The sequence below is a fragment of the Helianthus annuus genome, chromosome 7, assembly GCF_002127325.2.
Source record: "Helianthus annuus cultivar XRQ/B chromosome 7, HanXRQr2.0-SUNRISE, whole genome shotgun sequence".
Taxonomy (NCBI): Eukaryota; Viridiplantae; Streptophyta; class Magnoliopsida; order Asterales; family Asteraceae; genus Helianthus; species Helianthus annuus.
In genome coordinates, this window is record NC_035439.2 from 65,669,535 (window position 1) to 65,687,649 (window position 18,115).

Sequence of the window (18,115 nt, forward strand, 5' to 3'; positions counted from 1 at the left end):
AACATCATCGCTTACAAAACGTATAAAGGAGAAAGGTACATGTACAAAGAATGGACCATTAGTGAGCTTGAAAGTGAAGCAGCTAGAATTCAAGATATGATCAAAAACAAGGTGAAGCAGACTCCTCCTATCTGGGCAAAGTTTAAGAAAAATGTACCAGAAAGGACTCTGCAGCTTCAGAGGATGAAAGAAGAGCTGATTACCGCTGCTTTTGGGTCAAAGAATCAAGTGTCAAGATGGAAAGAGGATAAAGTGTTTGCATCTTACAAAAGGCTGGAAGAACTAAGGAAGAAAAATCCTAATATTCCACAAAAGCCTGATTATCCTGAAGCGGTGGTTTCAGCTGAGCCACAAAAGCAACAATTCAGGAGATCCACTGTTCCACCTGCTGCCATCCTTCACCAAAGAAGGAATCAAAACGAGATGGATAAAATAACAGCAGCAGATAAAGACGCAGAGGATTACATTGTGAAAGTAGGGGTTAAACGGATTATTGAAGAAATATTTGAATCTTGAAATAAATTCAATCATTTGGTTCTATTTTAAAATGTGTGTTGAAAGCATTTTCCCTGTTTGATTTTGTGCAAAGTTTATTTTCATTTTAATTCCGCTGCATTACTTGATTTAGTTTTGCTGAAAGTTGTTGAGGCAGGTGATTGTGTTTTTGTAGTTAATGTTTGTTGATCTTTAAGTTGTATTCAACCTCCTAGAAGTACGTATGTTTATAAACAGTTTATATTGTCTTTTTGGGTAAACAGTTAAATTGTATGTAATTGATATATAAACCGATATTCTATGTTTATAGTTGTCTTTTTAGCTATAATAGATAACACGTTTTGGTACAATATTTATGCACGTATCTATATGTTCTATTAATATGTGTTATGCATGTTTGTCTAAGAAACGACTCGTGTTTGCAGCTCTCATTTTTAATAATGAGAGTACTAAATTCTTTGTTAATAACATTATTCTCTTAACATCTGTTTACTAACCTTTGTAATTTCTGTTGACTGACCTTTTTAACATAGGTTGACTAACATGCATATCTGTTTAATATCTATCCATCTGGCAAGTTCTGTTGGAGATAATGGATAACATTTTTTAGGAAAGTCTGTTGGAAAGCAACAGAGGTTTTTAACAGTTAATAGACAACAGTAGTTTGCTATTAACATAATGGAATTGCTGTTGAATAAACCCATTGACCATTAGTGTATATCAATTTTATAAGTCTGCACTAATTATTTTTTTACTCTCTGTCAATATGGGCTATGCATGGTTTTCTAAGAAACAACCCGTGTTTGCACACAGGTCTTACCGCTAGTACTATATAATAAAAGAAACCACTTTAGGGACACTTGTCATTCTCTCATTCAATTCGTTAAAATTAATAATAATAATAATAATAATAATAATAATAATTAATCTAATCTATACATATTCTTATTATTAATAATATTTAATAAAATCTAAAATCTAATCTAATACAAATTCTTATTATTAATAATATTTAATCAAATCTAATAAGCATAAAATTGACATTTACGTTATTAATAAGCATAAAATATATGAGCTATTTTTTTCATAAACTTTACTAATATGCATAGTTTAACTTTTTGTTTGAGTTTTTAAAAATATAATTTTTTTATTATGTGGTATATAAAATTAGATTTATTCAACCTGTATAATACACATGGTATATAAAAATATAACAAGATATAACTTTTTATTGATTCGTATATAAAATTACATGTGCTCAATCCATACAATACATGATGTTCTTTCATTATTAATATATAAAATTAAATATACTCAACCCGTACAATACACGGAGTTCTTAAAGATATAACTTTTTTATTATTTAATATATAAAATTACATTTATTCAACCCATGTAATAAACTAGATTTTTAAAGATATATTGTTTTATTATTTGATATATAAAATTGTATTTATTCAACCCATATTACACGGGGTTCTAACCTAGTATAAATATAAATAATATCATATATGTTTACAACTTTCTATTGTTGGTATCATTGTTGGGTTATAAACATGGGTTGTTTTGGAAGGGAAGAGTGCAAGTAAATCATATGTCAAGCCTTTTGGTTTTGTATATGATTGTGATAGATCTGATTCTTGTGCAATGGCAAATGCTCATTGCACGATACTTATGTTTGACAGTATTGGATTGTCGTATATTTGTGCATTACAATCTTTGGGCCAGGCTTTGAAGCTCGCCTCAAAGTTGGATTTTCTTCAGCGTTTTCCTTAAAGTATGTCAGGGGCCTTTAGCCCGCCCAATTCTGTATTCTTTAATTCAACTTATAAAAAAAAAGGTTTATTTCTTTCGTATTAATTTATCCTTTTTTTAATAGCAACACTTACATAGGCAAAAGCCTTGCATCGGCAAAAGCGTCTATTGACTAATGTTTTTACCTTTGATTCATTTATACCTGTACCATACAATAAACTAACACACACACGCACACAAAAAAGCCACATTTTCTTAACGAAGAAACAAAAATCAAGTTGTTCTAGTTGTGTTTGTAACATATTAAAATCATGTTTTAAAAATAGTTTTGTAAGTGGGCCTATGTTGGTGTTTGTACGGGTATACCTTATTAAAAAAAATATTTAACATATACAAATCGGGTTTTTTTCATAAAATAACGTGCCCTTCGAAATATTGGGCCCTGACCGGACGCCCACCCGGGCCGGCCATGATGTTTTAGAACACCTTACAACTCATCATTTATCAACAATTAATAGCTTCCACTACCAATTTGTTTACATGTATGCCATGAGCACAGCAGAAACCTAAAACCGCTCTGCTAACTGTGGAAATTGTTCTAGCAACCATGTCACACTTCTAATGGCAACCTGCATACACCCATTATATATATAATATTAACTCTCAACTTAAATTGATTTAGTTTACACTCAACTTCTAAACATAACCACTTAGATGGTTTATGTGACACAAATCCAAAACAAGTAAAACAGGTAAAATTAATCAAACAAGTCTATGGTCGCCCAATGTTTATTCAAACACTTCATATCCTTTCATAAAATAATTTTTTTGTACTTTGATGGTAATTAATTAATAGTAAAACATACTAAAATTCAAAGAGAAAGGGAAAAAAAGCGTTTGCGGATTGACCTAATTGTTTTGATCCATAATCAAAAGTCTACCGTTTTCACATGTTACCGACCGATTGGTAATTTTCTACAAAAGAAAAATATAAAAACCAAAGCAAAGTAAAACGGGTAAAATTAAATAAAAAAAACTGGACGGTCATCCAAAGTTTATTCTAACACTTGATATCATTTCATAAAAAAGAATATATGATTATTTTGCTAGTAATTCATTAACTGAAAAACTGAAAAAGGACAAATAAAGTGTTGCAGGTCGACCCAACTGTCTTGATCTGTATTAAAAACTAAAAAGTTACCCGTTTTGACATGTTATCCATCGTATTGGTAATTTTGTACACAAAAGAAAAGTTACTAACCAAAGCAAAGTCTCCGGGCTTTGCTGCAGGCTCCACGATGTCTCTACCATAACTGATTTCAGAAAGAAAAATTTTTATATAATTTGTAGGTTTATAGCCATCAATTAAAAAAAAAAAAAAAACTTAAAACTTGGCAATAGGCATGCATTAACATTTTAACAGAACACTTGCCCTTACATTATTTTGCGGCGCCCGTCCTCCACTTTTAACCTATAAAAACTGCATCCTTTACTGAATGGAAAAGGTTTTCCCCTCCATTCTGCAGTAATTTAAATCACCAAATGTACGGCATTAAAAAAAAACATTGTGTTGGGTCGCATATGAAGAATAATGAGACAATCAATACAGACGAAGATACCTAAGTGCCAAGTCACTCCAACAGCTGATGTATCCTCACCAGATATATCATCAATAGCAAACTGTAGATCTTGGCTGATAGTATATATGAACTTCTCAAAAAATTCTAGTATAGCCTGCAAGACCTCAAACAATGTGCGTATAAACCACAACTTGACATAGTTCGACTTTTAGTTCGCCTAAGGATGTAGATGCTTGCTTTGTTCCATTGTTTATTCTTAGGGTGAATGGGGCACCATGCGGGGAGTGGGACGGTGACCCAAGTCCCCGAGCGGGAACACCGCCGCCATCCCCGCGGTGAGTGAATTCGGTGACCAAGATCGGGGAGGGTTCACCGCGTGAGAGAGGAGAGAGAGAGAGGGGGTGATTGGTTGTTAATGTGGGTCCACTCTTTTCCCACCAATCATATTTTTTTCTTCTTTTTTTATAAAAAAATAATTGTGTGAGTGGAGTGATGCCATCAAATTGAGGGTGTGAGGGGAGTTTAAGATGGGAGTTGACGTGACATAACCTGATTGGGTGTGTGTAAGAGAGGGGACTCCCCTAAGAGGGGAGTGCCCCGCTCACCCTTATTTATCCAGGTGTGCTCATTGGCATGCCTACATTCTAGTAAAATTTGCATGGGAAAACATATCGTCAGGGTCATCCCTTAGATTTCGAATACCCTGTGCGACAAGTAAAAACGTGCCCTTAAATAGATATATCTTTAATTATATAAATATGGGTAAAGCACAGGGGGTAATATTTAAGTTTACTATATAAATATGGGTAAGATTACAAAAATACCCTTTTGGTAAGGTTATAGTTTTACCCCTCAGGGGGTAATATTACAGCGTTTTTCAATAGTTGAGGGGTAAGACAACAAAAATTTTGTGGTAGGAGGTAAGGTTGCCAATCGCATCTAACCCTATAGGGTAAAATTGCAGTTTACTCAAAAAAAAAAAAAAAAAAAAAAAAAAAAAAATAGAGCTACACACTTTAGAATCCATGACCTCACCTATGTTGTGAAGACCGGTCATACCAGCTCTACTAACCCTACTTTTGTATTTAACTCTTGAATATAATAACTGAATGTTTTTATATATATAATGAAAGGGAAATGCGGTCGCATCTCTTGCATATGCTCAAATCTGGCCCTGCAAATCATCACCATTGGTATGGTTTTACAAGCCGCTGAGATAAGACACCTCTCACCATTACAAAACTTGAGTGGTCAAACCTAAATTTTTCTGTTTGTGTAACTTGTTCCCTTGTCCTGAATCTAAATTGCCCAACTGTTGTGAATTTTGTTTTGCCCCAAATAGAGCCAGCCTTTTAGTCATCAGCCAATCTATGTAGATAAATACTTGTAACAAAATCCATTTAACAGCGAGAGAGCGCAATGATGGGATGGATATTGGTAATCTCAGTGTCATATCCGATAAAACTATGTCTCATACTGGCTCAATACCCGTCAGGCATGTGTCGGCCGCATAACTTAAGTTTTTTTTTATAAATTATCCGCTGGGACTCCCGAATACATTTTGTTAGTTTTTTTTGTGTTTTTTTTTTTTTTGAACTGCCAACGAATCCTCCAAATGGGCTACTGGCGAAACTCACCACATCGGGATACACTCGTCTCCAAACTCGGGGAAAACTCTCAATGAGGGCAGAAGCCCGTGAACACTCGCCCAACCAAATGCACGACAGTGCGGTGAGGTAAAACCCATTCAGTTCAAGGATCGAACTAACGATCGCCGCCTACTCGCCTAGTCTCCAATCATCACCAGATGCCGCTGAAAACTAACGGGGAGAAGCAGGAATTGAACTTGGGTCTCCTTAAAACCCAAGTCTCTCCCTTACCACTCCATCACAAACTCATTGGCAAATACATGCATTTTGTTAGTACTTTAATAATTTAATTTTATATAATTTTATTTTATTACCTCTACAACTAAAAACTAGGGAAATAGTAAATCATTCATTGGATAGGTGGATACCTTGCGACCAACGAAGGGTTGGGAAAAAACGAGGTCTTCGTACACGCAGTCGTGGGCAATGAGATCCACCACAGTTGAGAGGTTGCGGGAGTTAATTCCGTCGTAGAACTTTCTAACAACATCCGAAGCAGAAGAATCTAACGAACTCGATGGAGAAGGAGAAGAAGAAGAGACTAGCTGACTAGTGTTGTCTGTTGGGGTGCTCTTGAGTGAAAATCGATCGATCCTCCTGCTTCCGGTTACCAAAGATGACGACAACGGGAATAATAGACCTTTCCTAGTAGTGGTGGTAGTAGTAGTTGTTGTTGTTGTAAGGAAGGAGGATATGGTCGTTGCCGCCATTTCTGGAATTGATATTGATTTGGTCACACACTGGTTAACATTTTTGTTCCTTTGAGATTATTGTGGTAGCAAACCCTCCCAATGTATGTTATCCAAAAACACACCTAAAGTTGTTGCTTTGACTTTCTCCTTGCCTGTTCTTCCCGAGTTAAAAATCCCTCCCCATCCCTCCCCTCCCCTCCATGTCTTTCCAAATTGGAAAGACTATTATCAGACAAAAAAAACCCCATTTTCCCTCCCCTCCCCTCCCCTCCCCCTGTTAAGTGGATCTCTGGAACACAGCGTGGAGGAGGGTTTGGGGCATGGGTTGATACGTGGAGTTCGAGCCCTCTACTGGTGAGTGACGTGTTCGTGGGGTATGGCGGGGCGTGGCTAGCCCGGCGTGGCTTGGCTAGGTGTATTAAAATAAAAAAAAAATCTAAACATGGCCCGCTATGCCCTAGCCAACAAGCCAATAAGAGCCGGCCACATAGGATCGCTAGCATGCCCCACGCCCGACCTTAAACTCCCGCCCAAGGGGCCACGCCCAAACCCAAGCCCACCCGGGGTGGTGACTTGGGCGTTTCTCTCCAACCCACGCCTCAACCCCCGCCCCATACCCCATAGTCTTACTTTGTTAAAACCGGTTTTCAAATTATTATGATTAGGGATGAGCATTTGGTATGAAATCCTGATCGCGTCCTGATACTGTCACGATTCCGATCCCGAAAATACCATACCGAATTTTTTCGGTACCCAATTTTCCTTCAAATACCGCTATCGTACAGATACCATACCAATACCTTACCGATACCGTACCGTACCAACATATTTCGGTATCGGTATCGATACCCAGTTTTGATAAAATTCGGGATCGGGATTTGCTCATCCCTAATTATGATCACAACAACTTCAAAGCATTCTCATCTAATATAAGAGACAATGATGTTTAACCTTCAACAATGTGGTCAACGTAAATTATACGTGTTAGCTGTGATTTATGTATCAAGTGAGACAGTTATGATTCGTATGTTAGATGAGATTGTTGTGATTTATGTGTTATACTAGATGGTTGTGATTCATGTGTTAGACGAAATTGTTGGGTGTATGATTTTATGTGAATTTAGACTTGTTACATAGAAATAAAAGTTACATGTAAATTTTCAAGAAAATGATGTAGATATATATTATGAAAACATACATTATTAAGGGTTAGGATATAATAGGAAGTTTATTTGGTTAAGAAGGCTAGGAAGTAATCTTGACCATCCATTTATTTAATCAAGGCCTAAGATTAAATGAGGGAAATTGAAAGGAAGAAAAGAGGCGCGTAAGTTTGTTTAGGGACATTCTAGTCAATCCAAGACAATAGTTTCTCCAACCCCCCCCCCCCCCCCCGTTTTTTAAACGTTAATAACTCTTTCATACGACATTATTTTTTTTTATAAAAAATTGAACCAAAAAAACGAGCGTTTTTTTATCTTTAAAACGAGTATACTATTGCTATATTTTCGAAAAAAAAAATTTGAAAACCCAATTGCGTAAAACGCAATGGAAAAAAAAACCTAAAAATGACATTTTTCTAAAATGCAATGCACCAAAAATACAAAGAAATGTCTTATTTGTAAAACGCAATGGCCAGAAAACACAAAGAAATGTCTTATTTCTAAAACGCAATAGCCTAAAAACACAAAAGAAAGTATACTTTCTAAAACGCAATGGACTGAAAACACATAAAAATGTGTTTTACCTAAAACGCAATGCACCAAAAACACAAACAAATGTCGTATTCCTAAAACGCAATGGCCAGAAAACACTTAAAATGTCTGTTTTCTAAAACGCAATGGACTGAAAATGTCACACCCCAACCGATGGCGGAAACATCGTGTGACAACCGGCAAAATTTCAGGTTAATCCGTACGATCTAATCACTATTTATTTATTAAATTACGTGCATTTAGACTTAATTATATTATTAGTTGAGTCCATAAAGTCTAGCAATGTCCGGGTAAATGCATAGGTTCGCATTTGATGTCGTTTGGTATCATCTTATCGTGTAACGATAAAAGTATATATATAAAAAAAACGAGCATCGGTGGATTATCCGGTACACTATAAACAAAAAAAAAAAGAATGTTAAAACTGTTCCAATACGGTCTGAAACTTTAAATCGTTTGCATTATTATGTGTTCGATGTGAATAGTTGATAAAACTTATTTTGAATAAGTAAATATGGTAACTATTCCCTGGATTGCACAAATATTATTTTGAGGTCGTTTTAACGTCAAAACTTGCGATCTTTGCTAAACGAACACTAAAATGTGATAAATTGTGGCGTTGATTAGTATTGATGTGCTATAGGAATAGAAATATAATATGGAAATTCATATAATAAATCCCGTTTTTTTTATTTATGTGAGTGTTTGTTATACGGATAAATAGCCATAATAATAACCGTTTCGCACCAAATCACCCACAAAGCTATACTTAGAGAACTAGTTAGTTGTAACTAGTGGATTAATGATTAATTAAAGACATAAACCTCCTAATTATCCTAAGTACCAAAAGATCTACTACAATCATCATTCTAGTGTCCAATAAGTCAACAAAAATCAACTAACCCAATCTTTCCCCCATCCCCTAAAACTTACGTATCATGGATGGAGGCCCACATCTCTACCAACTCATGATGTTGTTGAAGTAAAAAAAAAAGTATGGGTTATTTTGACCATTTGTAGCTCATGAAACTTTGAAAGATTAAAAGAACACTAGAACACACATACTTACATCTACACTTAGCAAAAACTCAACTTTCTTTCCTTCCATCCACTACCTACGACATAACCACCAACATATTCATTTCTTTTTTTAAAAACCTTTAAACACTAAATTTTCACTAGGAATCCTTAGGTGTTGAGATATTAGAAGTATTTGGAGCAATCTTGGAGCTATATCTCAACACATAAACCTCCACCATCCACCTTAAAGAGAAACCTTCTCTAGTTTTAGACTAGTGGTAAGAATCCTGTATTCTTTTTGTCTTATTTATATACTTGTTAGATGTTTATTCATACAAGTATAGATCACCAAATGAGATGTTAACTTGTTTTTTTTTTTTCTAAAAAAAAAAAAACATAAAGAAACCCTTGTGTTAAATTAAAGTTCTTTTTTTAAAAAAAAAAAAGTGTATATGTGTGCATATGTAACCGTATGTATATATGAGTGTGTAGATGTTTTTGTTGTTTGATTTAGTATGACAATATTTCTTGCTTTTTGAAAGGTGTTAGCTTATGAGTTGTTTTTTTTTTTTCATGAAGATGTTCTTGCTACAAGTATGTTTACACAAAAAAAAAAAGGTTTAAAAAAAATAGATGAAGCATGGGTTTGAATAACTTTGCTTGGTGATGCTTATTTTAGTTAAAAGCCTAAAATATAAGTTATGTATACATTAGTGGTAAACATGATATGTAAAAGTTGAAGAATGATACAAGAAAGTTCTTTGAACAAGTTTACTAGCATAAATCATGTGTTTTAGTGCTACACATTCATGTTTAGATATTTATTTTACGTTTATATAAACATCCAAGTACATGGGGTTTCACAAAGATCTACATATTGTATGACCTAATTTCTAACGTAAGTTGTAAAAGCTCATTTAAAAGGGCATGGACTTTCTTGAGTCTTCTTATAAATAAGTTTTGTTTTGAGATTTTCTAGAAAGTTACATGTATGGACTTCTCAATTTACATGGATTATTTGGTTATTTCTTATAAAAGTATATTAGTATTTGAACAGTCAAGAACTATATAACTGCCATATCCTTTTTACAAAATGTTTTTAGTGACAAAAACCCTATGGTTCATTATACATTTTTTTTTGATATCTAATAATCATATTTTATGGTTTAAAAACTCCAGAACATTTATGTTACATATGTGTTTAGAAGTTTATGAGCTATTTCACCACACATTTTTGGTCGTGTACGACTTACGGATTTTGTGGTCATAAAACCATGTGAATAAATATGATATTTAGTCGTAAAATATATATATTTATTGATTTGAATTTGTAGTTTGAGACTAGGTCTCGACATTATGTGACAATGCGTGAAATATATATATTTGTTGTAATAAATATACATACTTGGGAATTCTCGGATAACCACCCACCAACGCGTCGTAAGAATTAAACATTTTAAATAAAAGGTTAACATCTCATTTTGTCTAAACAAGTTTGGTGAACGACTTGTCGAGTAGACACGTATTTAGACCTAGTGTCTTATTGAATTAGGACACGTGTAGGTCGGGAATTATTTCGGACATTTGGTTTTGCTAGCATACGCACGGAACGCAATTTGTGAGTCTTCACGGCCCCTTTTACTTATTTAAATGTTTATTTAAATCGGGGGAAAATCATGCTTGGTTACGGGGTATGGTAGTGGGAATGAAATCCATTTTTTTGTCTATTTTGTGCGAATAAGTTGGTTGGTTTTAGAGCTCGGAAGTCCTCGTGTTATTGTTTCTTTAGTAACCATTAGTCGTGGTAATGACCGCGGAACAGTCGAATAGATCTATTGGGTTTAACGAGCCCCGCTCCTGGTCGGTCGTGACCCTGTGGGAGTGCAATTGTGTCCAAATATTCTTAGACATCGTCATGGTGCACGATGTGGCGAGGCATCATCGTTATGATTTGGTTACGGGCTTATGTCGGCACATGTATCACGGTTTTTGCAAGACCATGATTCGACTTTCGTGATTTCATTAACTACGCATACTAAATTTTTATCAAATGAGTTTAAGTTTCATTTGTGTCATTTAAACCTGTGAACTCACCAGCATTATGTTGACATTTTTAAGCATGATTTTCAGGTAAGTGAAATTTGGTTCGTGGCTTTACGAAGTTGCATGCATCATGGACGATACCTTTTGGGGGTTTTGCCTTGTATATCTCATCGTATCGGGAATATACTTGACAAATCCTAGGAACTTTATAAACAATATAACTTTTGGTCGTATGTGTTTTGAAACTAGAAGTATTATATTTGGGTTGTGTAAACTAAATATATTGTTATGGTTTGTAAACTTTAAACTTCGGTATCGTTGATGCTTAATCATATTAGTTGTTTGCTTATCGTATGCTTGAAAGCCTTTCATGGTCGCACCTTGCGTTTCCGCCTTCGGCGGGGTGTGACAGATTGGTATCAGAGCCTCGATTATAGCGAACTAGGATTCGGTCTCGAGTCTAGACTATAATCTCATATCTAGGTTCCATGCATTAAACGTTTTCACTTGCCTGAAAAGTTTCATTGCATTGCATCACGTTCATGGTTGGGTCTACGAGTCGTAGGCGGGATTCATGGTTTAGTCTACTTAGTGTAGAAAGGAGTTTTGGGTATGCATGGTTTGGTCTATATTGTATAGGCAAGTTATTTGGTTCATGTGGAGGGTTTTGTGATTTATATACATATATATAATTTATATATACATGTGTTTGTACGAAGTATCTTGCCAGGTCACGATGTCGTCAGCTTCAGATCCTATCGACATTTCAGATTCAGACGAGGGGATCATTGACCTCGTGTCCGATGAGGAGGTGATCGAGTTGGAGTCGGATGATGAGCCCGCTATGGAAGTATTGCCGGAGACGGATACTGAGCCGGAGGAGGATCCGGACTACGTGTCTGTCGATGTGCTGAGTGGCGTTAGTGGTGAGGGGGAGATAATAGCCTTAGGTGGCCCTGTGCTGATGGATGATATTCTCGATCTGGGGGATGTTCTAGTCCCTGGTGTAGTTGTCGTAGGTCACCCCGATGGACACCTTATTATTGACATCCCTCCCCTTGCGATTGAGGTCCCTCGTGTTGATGTCCCTGCTGGTGGGGACAAGGTTCCAGTGTTTCATGTTGATCATGTCGACGATGACATAGGAGTGGGCGAGGCGTTTGATATTGCGATTCTAGAGGTCTCTTCCCCAGTTGTGTCCGTCATGGACATTTCATCTTCCGACACTACTGATAGTGTATCTTCTTCTGCTCTTAGAGCCGTAGGTCCTAGTGCTCACGCTACGGACTGTGGCACTGCTGCAGAGCTTATAGCTCCCACTACTCTCGAGATGGGTGGACCGTCTCGCGCTATTCTTGCTCAAGTCGATGATGAGAGAGTTAGCGAGCCCAGGAGGGAGATTCCTTCTGTTTTTGAGATTGGAGGACCTTCATGTCCCGCTACAGCCAGCCCTTTCATTGAGAGATTCCGAGCTGCTGGCTTTCTTGTGCCCCCAAAGCTCGAGACGGGCGGACCTTCTCGACCCCCAACCACCATGTCTCCTTCCGATCCTTGCTACCGTTCTCCCATGTTTCCGCCCACCCTCGAGAAGAGGATAGATTCTATTGAGATGCTCCTACATGTGTTTATGCATAGGATTGATAGGGAGTTGGATGTTATACGACAGCGAAGAATCAACGATGCCGAACAGATGATTATCCTCACTTCAGCTTCAGCACGCCACGATGTGACTTTTGGTATGACGGATTCTAAGATTTCAGAGGTTCAGGCTAGGGTGACTACACTCGCTCATGGGATGAGAGTTATCGAGGAGGACTTAGCTAGAGTCAGGGCGGCACTCGAGACACGACCACCCCAGCCCCCACCTCAGTAGTAGTGATGTGATGATCTTACTTTTGGTTACGAAGATTGCTCGTGGAAGAAATTTTACCTTTTTGTATATTGTCTAAACTTGTAAGCCAAGGTGATGTAGCCTTGAGCTCTTTTGGATCTTTCACGAAACAATGTAACAAGTTTGAATGATATGTAAATTATGGTATTTTCTTTTGATGTGTTGTATTTTGATCTTTTCATGATTATTATGATGTTGTGGTTGTTATGGTGTGGTACTTTTATGACACTGCAATTATTATGATGGTGATTAATCATATAATTGTTATTACTCGTGCACTCATGATTGTCGGTGATACTTGTCAATGTCATCATATGGTTATTACGATTGGTTGTATTCTTATATTCGTACATGGTTGGCAATATTTGTTGAAATATATGTCTAAAATTCTTTTGATATTTTACATCAGAATACCATGGCGCCGAAACGAAGAAATACTCGTAAACAACCGAATTACCAACTTCCCACCACGGAGGCAGAATTGGAAGCTTTGTTGGAACAGCGCATTGCTACCGCCATTGCACAGTATGAAGCAAACCGTGTCGATTCCAGCGGCGGTACTGGAGGCTCCGGAGGTTCTGGACCTGGAGGATCAGGAACGGGTGGGAACATTGTGATTGGTAATAGTTGGTTTTGCATGGCATTCTATGGATTTTCTTGATTATGTTGTTCTTGTAATAATTATATCTTGATAATTCAGGAGGTACTACCATTCCAGGGTGCACTTATAAGGCGTTCCTCGACTGCAAGCCTCTAAACTTCAATGGTACCGAGGGAGCTGTTGGCTTTGTACGTTGGGTGGAGAAGACGGAATCGGTGATCCGTATCAGCAAATGTACCCCGGAACAAACGGTGATGTATGTTACTTGCCTCTTCCTAGATGAGGCGTTGACTTGGTGGAACCTTCAGGTTCAAACATTAGGTGATGAGGCCGCTTATGGGATGACATGGGAAGGACTTCGGGAATTGATGCGAGAAGAGTACTGCTCGAGAGCTGAAATCCAAAGACTAGAGACAGAATTTTGGAATCTATCTATGATCGGCGCTGATGTTGCGGGGTATACGCAACGGTTCCATGATTTGTCCAGGGTAGTTCCCTACCTTGTGACACCGGAGTTCAAGAGAATCGAAACGATATATATGGGGTTTGGCACCTGAAATCCGTAGCATGGTTACCTCGTCTCACCCTGCTACAATTCGAAGTGCAGTGAGCCTAGCTGTTAGTTTAACTGAAGATGCGGTGCGCATGGAGACCCTAACTAGGAAGGGAAGTGACAAGAAGGATTCAGTCGATGAATCAAAGAGTTCGGGTAAGCGGAAATGGTCTAACTTCAAGAAGGGTAACAACGCTACAAACCAAACTGCAAAAACTCAAGATGTGAAAGCTTTCTCTGCTACTGCGAACGCAACAAGCTCTGGTCCAAGAAAGTATACGGGTCCTCTACCCAAGTGCAACAAATGTAACTACCATCATGTGGGCACTTGTGAAAGTGCCAAATGTAAAAGGTGTGGAAAGGTGGGACACAAAATGGAAACTTGTAGGGTGGTGTTACCAAAGAAGGACAAAGGATGCTACGAGTGCGGTGCCGAGGATCATTTCAAGCGGCAATGTCCTAAGTTGAACCCAGCTAAGGGTCGAGCCTTCGTGATTGGAGCTAAGGATGCTCGTCAGGACCCGAATGTAGTTACGGGTACGTTTCTTCTCAATAATCAATATGCTTCAATTCTTTTTGATACTGGTGCCGACCTTAGCTTCGTATCTACCGACTTTAAACGTATGTTGAATTTAGAGTCAAGCAAGCTAGATATACCCTACTCTATTGAATTGGCCAATGGAAAGTTGGTTAAGTCATGTGAGGTTGTTAAGGGTTGCACGTTGGTCTTGTGCAATCAAGAATTTAGTATAGATCTTCTACCGGTCCAACTGGGTAGCTTCGATGTCGTAGTCGGCATGGATTGGTTGTCGAAAAACCATGCCGAAGTGATTTGTCATGAAAAGATAATTCGTATTCCTCTATCCGATGGTGAGACGCTTTCTGTCCATGGAGAAAGATGTGGAACCCCATTGCGAATTATTACTTGCATGAAGGCCCAAAAATGTCTACGGAAAGGTTGCTTCGCATTCTTGGCGCACGTAGTTGATAAGAAGACAGAGGAGCCTAGACTTGAGGATATTCCTGTTGTGAGGGAATTCCCTGAAGTCTTTCCTGAAGACTTGCCAGGATTGCCCCCACAAAGGCAAGTCGAGTTTCGCATCGACTTGGTCCCAGGAGCTGCCCCTATAGCTAAATCGCCTTACCGTTTAGCTCCGTCAGAGTTGCAGGAATTATCTAACCAACTTCAAGAATTGCTAGACAAAGGTTTCATCCGACCGAGTTTCTCGCCTTGGGGAGCTCCGGTCTTGTTCGTGAAAAAGAAAGACGGAACCTTCCGTATGTGTATAGATTACCGGGAGTTGAACAAGCTCACTATCAAGAATAGGTACCCTTTACCAAGGATCGATGACTTGTTTGATCAACTTCAAGGTTCTAGTTTCTATTCGAAGATTGATTTGCGTTCGGGCTATCATCAGTTGCGAGTTCAGGAGGAGAGTATTCCCAAGACGGCGTTTAGAACCCGTTACGGTCATTATGAGTTTCTTGTCATGCCTTTCGGCTTGACTAACGCACCGGCCGTATTTATGGATTTAATGAATCGCGTGTGCAAACCTTACTTGGACAAATTTGTGATTGTTTTTATTGATGATATATTAATATATTCGCGGTCAAAGGAAGAGCATGAGCAACATTTAAGGCTTATTCTCGAATTGCTGAAGAACGAGAAACTATACGCAAAGTTTTCGAAATGCGAATTTTGGATTCGCGAGGTACAGTTTCTCGGTCATGTAGTAAACGAGAAAGGGATTCATGTCGATCCGTCCAAGATAGAGGCTATAAAGAACTGGGAAGCACCAAAGTCTCCAACTGAAATACGCCAGTTTCTAGGATTGGCGGGGTACTATCGACGATTCATTGAGAATTTTTCAAAGATAGCACAGCCTTTAACCGCCTTGACCCAAAAGGATAAAAAGTTTGACTGGGGAGATAAACAAGAATCAGCGTTCCAATTACTTAAAGAGAAACTTTGCGGTGCTCCAATTTTGTCTCTACCCGATGGTACGGATGATTTTGTGGTTTATTGTGATGCCTCGCATCAAGGTCTAGGTTGTGTGTTGATGCAACGAGACAAAGTCATCGCGTATGCATCGCGTCAGTTAAAGGTCCATGAGAAGAACTACACCACCCATGATTTGGAATTGGGTGCGGTGGTGTTCGCTTTGAAGATTTGGCGACATTATCTATACGGTACACGGTGTACCATTTTCACGGATCATAAAAGTCTTCAACATATATTTGATCAAAAGGAATTAAATATGCGCCAACGTCGTTGGGTGGAGTTGTTGAACGACTATGATTGTGAGATAAAGTATCACTCGGGCAAGGCCAACGTTGTTGCGGACGCCTTGAGTCGGAAAGAAAGGGTTAAGACTTTACGTGTTCGTGCGTTAGGATTAACAATCCAAACGAGCCTCACCACTCAAATTCGTGACGCACAACGTGAAGCTCTTAAACCGGAGTTTATTAAGGAAGAATCTTTGCGTGGTATGGAACAACAATTGGAACCTAAGGAAGATGAAACGCTGTATTTCATGGGTCGTGTTTGGGTTCCATTGTTTGGCGGGTTACGTAATCTAGTTTTAGATGAAGCTCATAAGTCGAAGTATTCGATTCATCCAGGTGCTGATAAGATGTATCATGATTTGAAGGAATTTTATTGGTGGCCCAATCTTAAAGGCGATATTGCGACCTACGTGGGAAAGTGTTTGACTTGTTCTAAAGTTAAGGCCGAATATCAGAAGCCATCTGGCTTGTGACAACAACCTGAAATCCCGATATGGAAATGGGAACAAATTTCTATGGATTTCATTTCAAAGTTACCTAGAACATCTAAGGGTAATGACATGATTTGGGTAATCGTGGATCGTTTGACAAAGTCCGCACACTTTCTACCTATCCGCGAGAAGGACAGTATGAAAACGTTAGCGGAATTGTATATCAAGGAAGTAGTGGCACGTCATGGGGTGCCTGTTTCTATAATCTCTGACAGAGATGGCCGTTTTATTTCAAGGTTTTGGCGTTCCTTCCAAAAGGAATTCGGATCTCGCGTAGATCTAAGTACGGCCTATCATCCTCAAACGGATGGCCAAAGTGAAAGGACCATCCAAACACTGGAGGACATGCTCCGTGCATGTGTGATGGATTTCGGTGGAAATTGGGATACTCATTTACCATTAGTAGAGTTCTCGTATAATAATAGTTATCACACGAGCATCAAAGCTGCTCCATTTGAGGCTTTGTATGGAAGGAAGTGTCGGTCCCCGTTGTGTTGGGCGGAGGTCGGTGAGAAACAGTTGATTGGTCCAGAATTGGTTCAAGAAACCACGGACAAGATTTTTCAGATCAGAGACCGTATCAAGGCGGCTCGTGATCGTCAGAAAAGTTACGCGGACGTTGGGCGTAAACCCTTAACCTTCGAGGTCGGAGACAAAGTATTGTTGAAAGTCTCGCCTTGGAAGGGTGTTGCAAGGTTCGGTAAGCGTGGTAAGCTTAATCCGAGGTATATCGGGCCGTTCGAGGTCTTAGACAAGGTTGGTACCGTCGCGTACAAACTAAAGTTGCCCGATGAGCTTAGTGGCGTTCATGACACATTTCATGTGTCAAACTTGAAAAAGTGTCTAGCCGACGAGACACTTATCATTCCTGCAGATGAAATCTGTATCGACGACAAACTTCACTTCATTGAAGAACCGGTCGAGGTTACGGACTGGAAAGTCCAAAAGCTAAGAAGGAGTCGTATTAAACTAGTTAAAGTTCGTTGGAACTCCAAGCGTGGACCTGAGTTTACTTGGGAACGTGAGGATCAAATGAAGATGAAGTACCCCCATTTGTTTGAGAAGACTCCTGTTCAGGATGACTCGGCATGAATTTCGGGACGAAATTCTTTTAACGGGGGGAGAATGTGACAACCGGCAAAATTTCAGGTTAATCCGTACGATCTAATCACTATTTATTTATTAAATTACGTGCATTTAGACTTAATTATATTATTAGTTGAGTCCATAAAGTCTAGCAATGTCCGGGTAAATGCATAGGTTCGCATTTGATGTCGTTTGGTATCATCTTATCGTGTAACGATAAAAGTATATATATAAAAAAAACGAGCATCGGTGGATTAT

At 38.4% G+C, this 18,115-nt stretch overlaps 3 protein-coding genes across 3 annotated transcripts; 2 read left to right on the forward strand and 1 right to left on the reverse strand.

Moving 5' to 3' along the window:
* Positions 1-2,613: 2,613 nt before the first annotated feature.
* LOC110921172 lies at positions 2,614-6,279 on the reverse strand. Its single transcript, XM_022165452.2, has 5 exons — positions 5,848-6,279; positions 3,870-3,984; positions 3,689-3,770; positions 3,512-3,563; positions 2,614-2,879 (listed from the first exon to the last, which is right to left on the reverse strand). Exons 1-5 carry the CDS (start codon positions 6,187-6,189, stop codon positions 2,817-2,819), a joined length of 654 nt encoding a protein of 217 aa, XP_022021144.1. The 5' UTR covers positions 6,190-6,279; the 3' UTR covers positions 2,614-2,816.
* A 6,798-nt stretch (positions 6,280-13,077) lies between these two features.
* Positions 13,078-13,998, forward strand: LOC118480192. The gene is made up of 2 exons (XM_035974913.1): positions 13,078-13,460; positions 13,541-13,998. Exons 1-2 carry the CDS (start codon positions 13,256-13,258, stop codon positions 13,996-13,998), a joined length of 663 nt encoding a protein of 220 aa, XP_035830806.1. The 5' UTR covers positions 13,078-13,255.
* A 10-nt stretch (positions 13,999-14,008) lies between these two features.
* On the forward strand, positions 14,009-16,753 carry LOC118480193. Its single transcript, XM_035974914.1, has 4 exons — positions 14,009-15,200; positions 15,366-15,514; positions 15,611-16,099; positions 16,322-16,753. Exons 1-4 carry the CDS (start codon positions 14,009-14,011, stop codon positions 16,751-16,753), a joined length of 2,262 nt encoding a protein of 753 aa, XP_035830807.1.
* The last annotated feature ends 1,362 nt before the right edge of the window (positions 16,754-18,115 follow it).

Coding starts and splice junctions, on each gene's coding strand:
- LOC110921172 (XM_022165452.2), bottom strand. CDS start 6,189: ATGGCGGCAACGACCATATCCTCCTTCCTTACAACAACAACAACTACT. Junction 3,771..3,869: donor TGGAGTGACTTGGCACTTAG/GTATCTTCGTCT, acceptor AAATTACTGCAG/AATGGAGGGGAAAACCTTTT. Junction 3,564..3,688: donor GACGGGCGCCGCAAAATAAT/GTAAGGGCAAGT, acceptor TTCTGAAATCAG/TTATGGTAGAGACATCGTGG.
- LOC118480192 (XM_035974913.1), top strand. CDS start 13,256: ATGGCGCCGAAACGAAGAAATACTCGTAAACAACCGAATTACCAACTT. Junction 13,461..13,540: donor GGGTGGGAACATTGTGATTG/GTAATAGTTGGT, acceptor TTGATAATTCAG/GAGGTACTACCATTCCAGGG.
- LOC118480193 (XM_035974914.1), top strand. CDS start 14,009: ATGGTTACCTCGTCTCACCCTGCTACAATTCGAAGTGCAGTGAGCCTA. Junction 15,201..15,365: donor TCAAGAATTGCTAGACAAAG/GTTTCATCCGAC, acceptor ATCAACTTCAAG/GTTCTAGTTTCTATTCGAAG. Junction 16,100..16,321: donor ATGCATCGCGTCAGTTAAAG/GTCCATGAGAAG, acceptor CACTCGGGCAAG/GCCAACGTTGTTGCGGACGC.